General features: G+C 42.1%; 1 protein-coding gene across 6 annotated transcripts in view; it reads right to left on the bottom strand.

Annotated features, from left to right (window-relative positions):
- The window catches only part of LOC111969950 (calcium-dependent secretion activator 1-like), a 184,002-nt gene that overhangs the window by 46,153 nt on the left and 125,598 nt on the right, over positions 1-12,251 (bottom strand). For 2 of the 6 annotated variants that reach the window (XM_023996349.1, XM_023996350.1), the window contains exons 17-19: positions 7,569-7,637; positions 3,843-3,949; positions 664-820 (exon numbers count right to left, since the gene is read on the bottom strand). In XM_023996349.1, the coding sequence (XP_023852117.1) occupies positions 664-820; positions 3,843-3,949; positions 7,569-7,637 (333 nt within the window). Of the gene's footprint in view, positions 1-663; positions 821-3,842; positions 3,950-6,384; positions 6,433-7,568; positions 7,638-12,251 lie in introns of all 6 variants that reach the window. The other 4 variants (XM_070445574.1, XM_070445575.1, XM_070445576.1 and 1 more) reach the window with 3 other exon arrangements.

Genomic DNA, 12,251 nt, shown 5'->3' with positions numbered 1-12,251 from the left:
TTGCAATGTGAATAACCAATCGGCTATTAAAAAAAAAAAATGCCACTGTGAATGTGGCCAATTGTGCAGCAGTAGCAAGTGAGCATAACAAGCTGTTCCAGTCTAAGTCCATTAAGCCACTGCAGGTGAACAACAGACTGCATTACTTCCTTCCAGACTCCTGGCTGACAAGCTAAAAGGAGACATTCCCCAGGGACAATTAGCCCAGTGTAGGTTCACTTCACAAAGGCAGTGGTAAGTGTTTCTTTCTGGGTCACGCTTTCAGCACCCTGGACAGTGCTCCTACGGCAACTGCAGTTCATTAGGGAGATGACAGGGCCCACAGCAACCATTTCACTGTTAGTCTCTCAGCTCTTAGTGCGAGGCTCCCATAGCGCCCTATTGTACTCTCAGTTACCTTCATCCCTTTCATTATACTGAAGTCAAATGCAGAAAGGATCATGCTGTGGGAAAGTAACATTAGATCTCAACTCTAGGTTTTAGTTTCTCCAGTTTGCCAAGACCAACCACAATGAATATTCAATAAAAACCCAGTCCTATGTGACATGAATGTTCCACTCATGTTAAGTGTGTGCTGTATGGTTCTGGAGTGCTAAACGCTCTGCGTGTCTGTTCATAATGTAGCCCTAGTTCAGGACCTGGATCGGGGTTGGAGGCACTCACAGTCGGTCCTCAGGAAGTCGTTGAGGAGCTGGAAGAGAGGGAAGCTGTCCCAGCTGTCAGGGGGCTGCACCTCTAGAGCAGCGTCCATGTCCACCGCATACAGAGACAGGAAGGTCTCCGCGTGCTCCACCATCAGGTCAGACCACCACGCAAACGCCTAGAGACAGAGAGAGACAGAGCAAGAGAGAGAGTGTGAGTGAATTGAGTGAGTGAGTGAGTGAGTGAGTGGAGTGAGTGAGTGATGAGAGGGAGAAAGAGAAAGAGAGAGGAGAGAGAGAGAGAGAGAGAGAGAGAGAGAGAGAGAGGAGAGAGAGAGAGAGAGAGAGAGAGAGAGAGAGAGAGAGAGAGAGAGAGAGAGAGAGAGAGAGAGAGAGAGAGAGAGAAGAGGAAGGAGAGATAGATTGAGTGAAGGAATGAAAGAAAGAGGAGAGAGGAATACATAGACAAAGAGAACGGGATAGAAGGGGGAATGAACGAAAGAGGTAGAGGATAGAGAGAGAAGAAGAGGAATGGGAAGATAAAGGAAGTTTGAGAAAAACAAATAGAGGGTGAAAGAGGGGAAAAGGGAGGCAGGTAGAGAAACATACAAAGAGAGAGAGACAGAAACACAAATTGAGGATAAGATTATGCAAATATAATACAAGCACATCTCTAACTACAAGGCTCACAGCACTGTCATTCTCTAGAGGAAAAGGGAGAGAATGCTACTCCACCGATCTATATAAGGGCTCTTTTCTTCTCTCGTTTTCACAATAAGAGTCAAGTTGTCACCTCTGAGGCATCACACAGAGATCTCTGGGGTACACTTCACAGCTTTGAGCGCAGTGTTTCAGTTCTGCGCTTGAGCACGGCTAAACGTGCACTGTTCTGTTGGACCACAGAGAGAGACACAGAGAACTGCGTAGACACGGCTCCTTGACTAAGTCATTCACACAGAGCTGCTCTGAGCCTCCCCATAGGATAGATAGAATCAGTGGAGTGACAGAGTCTGGAACAGGCTGGTCTCATGCAGGTTAACACTCAGCTTCCCATGCTCCCCCTATCTCTTCCCATTGGAGGCCTTGGCCATCAGCCATTCACATCGTCACACCTCTGTGATGTGAATGTTCCGATGCACTCTGGCATGGGACGGTTGGCATGACAGCGCCAGCAGCAACCAGCAACAGGATCTCTGGGTCAAAATGGTGAGGCTCATAACCATAAATAAAAAATTCATTACAGGCCTCGAGGAGGATTCATCTACTAATGCTCCACATTGGATGCTGAATTGAGTAACAGTTAGGGTCAGTTTAATTTCTATTCTATTCAATTAATGGTCTTTATTGGACATGGCATACACTATACACAAACATTGTATTAGATGCGCCAATTGAGTTGAATAAAAATGGAATTGACTCAAACTGAATGAATGAGGTGACTGAGGGTCCTGAGTTGGAAAGTGGAAGATGTGTCTATTGCTGCTTCTGCTGGTCTACTGACAGTGTTAGTGTACATTTCTAATGGGGAAATTCACACAACAATGCACTTGAGAAATGCAAGAGGGGATAGAGTGGGTCACGTTGACCCTGACAAATGGCATGCTTTTTCCATTGAGAGTACTCAAGTCTACAATGGAGGAGGACCAGCTTGTTGGGTGGAGGTGACTGGATCACCTCTCTTACCTGTCACACAGCTTTCCTCAAACACACAGCACTAGAGAGCAGGTCTTTCCCTGACAGGATGGGACCAGAGTTGGCTGTGGCAGTTGGGTTGGACAGAGAAAACTGCACCAGACCAGACGGTGAGGGGGGCGATGTGGTGGTGGGGGAGGCTACTATTTCAGTAGGAGGGGTCTAAGTATGATAGACAGGGACACTGCCACAGTGCTTGTTGGGGTATGCCTTATCACCAAAGGCAACCCTTTGGGTTGCACAAGCACTTGCACAACTCTCTGGGACGGGCTGACAGCAACTATAAGGGAAGAAGTTGGGGTACAAGGCTATTACTAGACAAGGAAGATGGGAACAGTTAAGATCATCCCTGGGTATTGGGCATCTTCAGGACATGCACATAATATGGGAGGTGGGTGTGGCAGGGGTTAGGGGTCATGGCAGGTGGGGGGTGGCAAGGGTTAGAGGTCATGTTATCAGGATCTATCACATACCTCTTTGCCCTGTTCGGACATTCCCCGCAAACAAAACAAACAATGAGAGAACAGGAAGGGGTTAAGTCAGGTACACTTCTTCAAAGTTGGCGTCCCCGTGTTGACTTTTTCCTTCTAATGGTTATTTGGCAGAAAATGTGCGATGATGACAGTGAAAGAAAGAAATGATCCAAAACAACAGAGACATTTTTTTTTTGTTTCAAAACATACTCAAGAGGTCAAGGTCTGTTAAAAAATATGCCAACATTCTATTTTGTGAATAAACATGATATACACGAGGAAAACCATGCACTAGGACTAGCCACATAATCAATAGACACATTTGGTGTTTAAAAATGGGTCACTGAGGTCTGTAAATTCTCTTCACGTTTCTGGAAAGAGTACAAATACAGTCATGTGCCACTAAAAAGTATGTGATACAACAACAGGATGATCGAGTCTGTGAATCATCATCCCACCCAACCTCCACTACACTACACACTGTACTACACTGCTCTACCAGACCCATGCAACTTCTGTGGGGGACACACTTGTTCACAGGAAAAGCAACTGTGACATCACAGGGAAAAACTTCCTAGCTAGCGCCTAGGGTAGAATATGAGGTAATAGGGTTAATTAAAGCCCCGCTGGCTTTCACCTCCAGGTGGGCATGTATAGCAAACAAAGTAACCCAATCAGAAGTCCCCCAGTCAAAGAAAACAGAGATAGGAATACTGTACCGACTGATTTCCAGTACTTGTGACTGTAGCCTGTTAAACACAGAGTCAGACACAGAATAAATGCCCCGTGGTTCTCTGTAGTTAATAATTCTCTGCTCTGGTAATAACTGACTTTGGATTTTCCCTGGTCACGTTGCACAGTGTTTTATAGGAATATATTAGACATAATGTGTGTGTGTGTGCGTGTGTGTGTGGGAGAGAGCGAGAGAGAGCGAGAGACAGACAGACAGACAGACAGACAGACAGACAGACAGACAGACAGACAGACAGACAGACAGACAGACAGACAGAGGAGAGAGTGTGTGTAATGTACTCACCTCTGCATGGTGCTCCTCATTCTGTTGGAGGACCTCGATGACCAATTCGGCCAGGCGGATGGTGTCCTCCAGCTTTTTGGCTGGGGTGACTAAGCGCCCTACATTCTCTGAAGCACAAAGGTCACAGGTCAATATGGAGGGAGATACATGGCTGTAAAACCTCCCCACAACGTCTGATCAACGTTATGGTAATGGTGTGCTATTGTGTAAGCCTCAGAGGGCAACACTGTAATAACACCATCAAGAACAACGCAGGTACAATGAGTCAAATGAAAACAGGGAAAACAACACATGTTCCACAGTTACCATGCAGAATGTGCAGAACGTCGTGCAGCACTCATGTTCTTTTCTTCATGTTTAACATGTGACATGCAAAACTACTCTCACTGTAGTCTGGTACTTTCCCCAGCTGAGTAGGATTGCTGTGACAACCAGGATAAATATAACCACTAAGAAGTGTAGAGTGCAAGTATTTGCATTATTACAATAATTGTTTTCACATCAAATCCATCTTGAAGAACAAAAAAACACAATTAAAGTCTGGTGTTCACATACTACTACTACTAATGGATACCAACTCCGTCTACAGCAATCATGTAACAAAACACAACCAACGGACGAAACCCAACCAGCTCAACTGACCAATGAGGTTGTGATGATACTACACATAAATGTCAGGCTTTTGAAATAAATAAAATAATAAGTAATACGGTGAAGAGAAGGTATATGTGTGAGAGAGAGTCAGCAGAGGTAACTGGAAGACTGGGTAGTAGCCTATACAGTACCATACATATTTGGTTCCTCGTTCAGACTTCAGGGCATCTCAGGCAGGGTCAAAGATATTTCGATATGGCTGACTTACCCATTTCTTAACGAATCAGTCAGACAGACTCTCAAAACAACACCGACTTACTTGACTCATTTCCCATTTCTCAGTCTGTTTACAGTCCCAGTAAAATGGAGAGATTAATGTGACAATGTGGACTTTTACACTGGAAGAAGTCCTCTCCTCACTGCTTCTGCTCTTTGTCCGGCATACACATCTGTCATTGTGCTAGTCAGTATTCTGTAGTAGCAGGGGTTTAATTGGCAGTGTACAGAGGTACAGTTCTGTGACGCACACACACTGGCATAGCACTTTAAGCCCAGTGGTGTCCGTGGACTGAACTGTGGACAGAGGATTGCCTCTTTGACTGAGTTTTGAAATGACGGCCTAGTCACCAGTATGGATGGAGGGTTTAAAAGAATGCCCTCAAACAAAAAGGCAACTTCTTCCCTTAGTCAATGAAGGGGCAGGGGGGCTGGAGTGATACAGGTGAGGTGAGGGACAAGGGCACAAATCTAGATCTTCTATAACAGAAACTCAGTATTGCCACATTCTACAGTATAAGGGATGTCTGCTGTTTTAGACCTGGGAAACCAGGTGTGAGCTCTGTCTATTCAGTGGAATTGAAACAATGTGTCACCCAGAGTGACACCACACTCTTAGAAAAAAGGGTTCTAAAAGGGTTATTCCGCTGTCTCCATAGGAGAACAGTTTTTGGTTCCAGGAAGAACCCTCTGTGGAAAGGATTTTACATGGAACCCAAAAAGGTTCTACCAGGAACCAAAAAGGGATCTTCAAAGGCTTCATCTATGGGGACAGCCGAAGAACCCTTTAAGGTTCTAGATAGCACCTTTTCTTCTAAGAGTGCAGCAGGATCGCAACCCTGAAACAGTCTGAAGTGACATTAATACTTATGATGACTACAGTATGTGCTATTATCATCTATGATCTCATCTTAGTTCACGTATTTATTTCCAATGTATCAACATTTCCATTGATATAAAAACATGGTCATCAATGAACAATAGCAGTCAGAATATCCAAACCGTCTCATCACTTATGGTCAAATTTTGCAACCATCAATACCAAACCATGACAGGTTTGTATTCAAAACTATTGCATTTTAGTACATTGGAGATATTTATAGTTCATGCACTTTCTGCAGAGGAAGTAATACTTCAATTGTACAACAGCATACATTCCAAAGCATGTAATAACTGCTTTAACTTACATGTACTTGCAATAAAGCAGTGCTAACTCTGCAGGTTTCAATCACACAAGTGTGATACTCAATGGCAATGGTCTGAATGGTCTTAAAATTGCTCCCTCCAATTTCCCTCTTCCTCCCTTCCTCACTTCTTTTTCTTCCTGTAAGAAATCTAGTGCAGTAAGGCCACATTATAGGAAAGAGGAAGAATTTTAAAAGAATTCAGAGGATGTCCATTGGTGGAGCCACCACAGATGAGCGGTCTTAACAGGAGGGTTAGAGAGAGGACTTGACAGTTAAGGTTACCACAATCACCCACTGGGGAGGGCTGCATCTCCATCACTGGAATGCAGTGCAGGTACAGGGGAAACTACAGGGCAGGGGTGTGGTGACATAACGCTGTCACAACGTTCCTGTAACATTCCCAGGCCGTGCCTCAGGAAGGCTGTGAGATGTTATGTTGCTATGGCTCTAGCRGGGTTAGGATATGCTCATATATATGATGTCACCTGGATCCTGATCCTGATGATCTTTCTTATCTTTCTGAGTTTTCTCCGCTAAGTGAGAGTAGGAGTGAGGGGGAGCAGAGAATGAAAGAGAAGGAGAGACAAAGGACGGTGGGAGGGAGAGAAAGAGAGAGAGAAAGAAGAGAGGATAGTCAGTACTGAAAGCATAAGAGCAGGATAGAGTGGAAGTCTGGAAAACAGGTGGTTGAGCAACATCTTTTACCCTCTGATGTTAACCAGTACTCAGACATGGACACACATATATCTTTATACAGTAAAACATATACAGACGGAGGTCCAAACAAAACCCAAACCCCCAAAAAGAAAACACACCCTTCAGGACATACAGTAAAAAGCTGTAATAATAAAGAAAACACACCCTTCAGGACATACAGTAAAAAGCTGTAATAATAAAGAAAACACACCCTTCAGGACATACAGCAAAAAACTGTAATAATAAAGTAAACACACCCTTCAGGACATACAGCAAAAAACTGTAATAATAAAGAAAACACGCCCTTCAGGACATACAGTAAAAAGCTGTAATAATAAAGAAAAGACATGGCAATATATAAATGTTTCTATTGGAAAACGTGTAGAGATGTGTCGACATATGTCCTCCTTACGTTGCCACTTCCTGTTCCTGTTGTCTTACCCCTCTGGTCCCAAGTGTGAACTGATACAAAGGGAAAGTCATGATAATGTTCTCTATGGTACTGTAGCTGTATGGTGTTCAACGGGACTGAGGGGGTTTACACAGAAGCAAAGTAAAAATGCATTCAAGTCACAGACAGGCATGGGAACAGAAAGAGGAGCTGCCAGATACAGTAGATAAGATATCTCATGGTCTTCACAGATAGATGGAGCCTTGGTCCTGCTCTGCTAGGAACTAACAGACAGATAGGCTGACAGACAGAGACCCTGGGTCTGGATCCCTCACAGGTAGCTTTCACAGACAGAAGCAACAGATCAAAAAGCCAAAGGACTTGAGAGAAGCAAGAGAGAGAGAAAGAGTGAGAGAGAGAGAGAAAGAGAGAGATTGGTTCAGGGGCGGCAGGGAATGGTAGTAGTGGAGGGGTGGGTGACGTGCAAAAGAGGAGATGTTGAAAACTGAAAAACATGGTAGAGGAGAGGGGAGGAGAAGTAAGGGGTGGAGGAGGGTGTGGCAGGATGAGGAAGGTACTCACGAATGGTTAAATCCATCACTTGAGACGCCAAGCAGAAGACAGGATGCTCATACATTTCTCTCTTTTTCCCTACAAGAGAGGATCGGGGCATGCAAAAGGCTGGGGTCAAAGAAGGAGAGGTCAGAGTTCAGAGGGTAGCTGCATGTGGAGGTTAGGGGTCCCCACAGCGTCCTCTGTGGATGTGGTGGTGGTGGTGGTTGAGGAGGCCCGTGGAGACAGAAAGAGAGGCATCGATTTGACAGAAGTGTCGAATGTGGAGGAGACTGGGTGTGTGGACAAAAGGAGTGGGGGCTGGGGGTCGCCTTTGTACACACTTTTATTTAATGCCAAATGGTATTAAGGAGTGAGACTTTTCTATCAAGTTGGAGATCTTCCCAGTCAAGGCAACGAACAAGAAAATGTTTATGAGGAGCAGAATTAAGGATTTTTTTGCAGTTTTTCCACTCCAAGATACTGAGGGTATCTTCGTCACCCTCAGCTTTTTTTAACTTCTTGTCACTACAGGGGGTGCTGTTTCAACTTCGACATTTTGCGTCTCCAAATTAAACTGCCTCGTACTCAATTCTTGCTCGTACAATATGCATATTATTATTACTATTGGATAGAAAACAATCTCTAGTTTCTAAAACCGTTTGAATTATGTCTGTGGGTGAACCAGAACTCTTTCTACAGCGAGAATCATGACAGGACATGCGAAGGTCAGAAAAATAGTCTCTGTTCTCAGATCAGTTTAAAGCTCTGTGTGTGCCCTATGGATCGAAATGAACTGCACCCGCCTTCCCCTGGATGTCAGTAACCAATGAGAAGTGGAATGGTGTTTCTACGTATTTCTCAGAGCTTATAAAAGGGCAAGGAACGAGGTGCGCTCTCTTTTCGACTTCCGCCATTACGCAACGCAAGACCTCAGGATAGCATTTTGAAACGCTCAGTTATCGGCCTTAGATATGTCCGTCTGTAATTTAATTCGGTATAGGTGTTAGAAACATCATAACGAAGTTATTTGAAACCGATTTATATCAGTTTATGCGAGTATATCGCTATTTTCGGAATTTTCGTAGTATTGCGTTTGAGGATTTGGACATGTGTGTGCCACGTAGCTACTGTTAGCTGCTAGTTCCGAAGTTGAAGTGGACGTTTTACAACAAAGCAACGATTCTTTGGACAAAAGGACACCTTGCCCAAGATTCTGATGGAAGCTCGTCCAAAAGTAAGAGCTATTTATGATTTTATTCCGTATTTATGTGGAAAAATGTAAACGCATTTTTCGGCCATTATTGCGGCACTAGTCTGGCTGTAACGCACACTGTATGTCTAGTAACGTTAATTTTAAAAAATCTATAAATCAGCGGTTGCATTAATAACCAATGCATCTTTCATTAGCTGTCCAACCTGATATTTTTAGTCAATCTAATCGATAAATAATCGTAAACTTAGGTGCCCTTCCAAGATGGCGCGGCCAGAATGCATGCCATGTTTTGACTGATTACATAGCATAACCACGATTTGTGATGCTAAATATGCACATTTCCGAACAAACTCTATATGCATTGTGTAATATGATGTTACAGGACTGTCATCTGAAGAATTCTGAGAAGGTTAGTGAAAAAATAAATATATTTTGGTGGTGATAACGTTATCGCGCTTTTTGCCTTGAATCAATGCTGGGGTGATGTTAGCTCATGTGGTATGCTAATATAACGATATATTGTGTTTTCGCTGTAAAACACTTAGAAAATCTGAAATATTGTCTGGATTCACAAGATGTTGGGCTTTCATTTGCTGTACGCTGTGTATTTTTTCAGAAATGTTTTAAGATGAGTAATTAGGTAATACACGTTGCTCTCTTAGTTATCTAGTCGCTTTGGGTGAGTTTTTGTGATAGTGGCTGCAATGGTAAACTGTGATTTATACCTGAAAAATTCACATTTTTTCTAAAAAAAACATATGCTATACCATAAATATGTTATCAGACTGTCATCTTATGAAGTTGTTTCTGGTTAGTGGCTATATATTCTTTATTTAGTCGAATTAGTGATAGCTACTGATGGAGTAAAAAAGTGGTGGAGTAAAAAAAGTGGTGTCTTTTGCTAACGTGGTTAGCTAATAGATTTACATATTGTGTCTTCCCTGTAAAACATTTTAAAAATCAGAAATGATGGCTGGATTCACAAGATGTTGGGCTTTCATTTGCTGTATGCTGTGTATTTTTCAGAAATGTTTTAGGAGTGTATTTTGGTAATTGACGTCGGTCTCTGTAATTATTCCGGCTGCTTCCAACGCTATTTCAGATTGCAGCTGCAATGTAGAACTGTGATTTATACCTGAAATATGCACATTTTTCTAAAAGAACATATGCTATACCATAAATATGTTATCAGACTGTCATCTTATGAAGTTGTTTCTTGGTTAGTGGCTATATATATCTTTATTTAGTCGAATTAGTGATAGCTACTGATGGAGTAAAAAACTGGTGGAGTAAAAAAAGTGGTGCTTTTGCTAACGTGGTTAGCTAATAGATTTACATATTGTGTCTTCCCTGTAAAACATTTTAAAAATCAGAAATGATGGCTGGATTCACAAGATCTGTATCTTTCATCTGGTGTCTTGGACTTGTGATTTAATGATATTTAGATGCTTGTATTTACTTGTGACGCTATTCTAGGCTATGCTAGTCAGCTTTTTTACTGTGGGGGGTGCTCCCGGATCCGGGTTTGGTAGCAGTGAAAGGTTAATAGTCACTAGGTCTGTTACGGTGACCGTATTACCGCCACAATGGCAGTCAGGAGTCATGACCGCAGTCATGTCGTTTAGTCGCAGTAACTAGGCTTCTCCAAGCTCTGACGCTGCTGATGGTCATTAGAAGCCTACCAAACTTGCTAACTGCCTGGTACTCAGCACTCTATTGTCCCTGAAATCACTCTGACATCTGACATTCAAAAATCAAAAAAAAATAAAATAATGAGAGCCCATGAGCTCATGTTGCGCAACATTTTTTGATGGCCTCTTAAAAAGAGGAGGATCCCATCAGCTTTCTATAGCCTACTATATTTACTTCTCAACTTTTCTAATATTAAGCACATTGCTTCACTTTTCAACAGGAGAATAGCCTACCTGGCTGGCATGAAAATGAACCACGGGAAAAGCGCCCTCCATTAGCTATTTAAGCGCATAGATGACATGTATTTTTTCCCCTGCCCCTGACAATGGTCCATTCTAAACCAAAACTAATTTCACACATATATTATGTAGTATATGTAAAGACAAGATTAAAGACAAGATTAAATAAAAAAATTGTCTGATGGGAGACAATATTAGCCTTTCACTTGTGAATTATATATTATCACTTGTGAATGATGCCCCCCGTGTGCAATAAGGCAAGAAACAGCGGATGCCTTTTATTTTRGACTTTTTCAAATCATAGTCTCATGTAGCCTAGCTCACACGTCTATATGTTGATAAGGTTTATATCACAACTAAAGTGGCCAAATAACTTCTTAAAATTAAGCACATTAATCAGCTTTACAGCCAGTGTAGAGCCTAACTGGCATACATAAGCAGCGAGTGAGTTTCTAGTTTGGGGAAGATCATTTTCACCATAAAAATACACCTTTATAATAAAGCATTACAAGCATAATTGCCTTTGTGGTCACTTTTGATAATGACCTTTTCCCGCTAATTGATAGCATTTTGTAACATTCGCGCATATAGCCTACTGCCTTGTGCACTTTGCTGCYTTTATAATGTGAAGAAATAGCCTAATAGTATATCTACATCTTAAGCTAAATGTTGTATCTGTTGTATCAGCCTCATTGCTTTTAAACTTTTTTTTGATACGAGTTGTTGTATTAATTTGGGATCTATCGCGTCCCAGAGTATATTTMGAATATTTATTTCTCGCACAGAAGGACAAGTTGACCAATAGAATAGGTCAACTTTTGTACTACGGGGATAGTAGATTGACATAGGCTAGTGCTTTTGCTGTTCGTTAGGACTACTCATCTTGTTGGCTGACGAAAAGTAAATCTAACATCTTTAATGTACACTAAGAAGGACGCACTCATTTGCGTCCTAGATGTGTCTGTCTTCACTTGTAGCCTACTTCGAAGCTGAGATGCCTGTGAGAAGGACCCGATCACATGACAGGCATTGGCTGATAAGAATTTAGATATCTGAGAGAGCTATGTGAGTGAGAGGTGCTTCGGAGCATGGCGATTGGCAGACGGGAAAAGGAAATTCAAATTATCATAGGCATGGATTTTGTTAGGTGGCATTACAGTCACACATGGGGGATGCCGTCAGGAAATTTGTGTCCTGGTGAGATTATTATCAGGTGCTTGTCAAATTGTGAACCAGAGACTGATGAAGTGAGTGCAGCCTGCTTAAGAAACAAAGCAGAGCGACTTTTTTCAAATCAACATTGGAGTTGCATCATGCAGCCTTAGAATGTTTTAAAAATCAAAACATATAGTCCAACGTTTGTATCACAACTAAAGTTGCATAAATAATTCTAAATTAGTCATATAGGAGGATCTATTTCTTTATTAACCACTCAACACAGAATAGCTAGCTGCATGTGTGGACTCCTTCAGAAATCATTTGGATAAAATATCCTTTCTATTTTATTCAGCTATGTTCAATTGTATTCTTCATACTATAAAATAATATAAAATAATGCTACAAAAT

This window comes from Salvelinus sp. IW2-2015, linkage group LG11, assembly GCF_002910315.2.
Source record: "Salvelinus sp. IW2-2015 linkage group LG11, ASM291031v2, whole genome shotgun sequence".
Taxonomy (NCBI): domain Eukaryota; kingdom Metazoa; phylum Chordata; class Actinopteri; order Salmoniformes; family Salmonidae; genus Salvelinus; species Salvelinus sp. IW2-2015.
The sequence above is the reverse complement of the archived record's forward strand: the minus strand, read 5'-3'. Positions and strand labels throughout refer to the sequence as shown.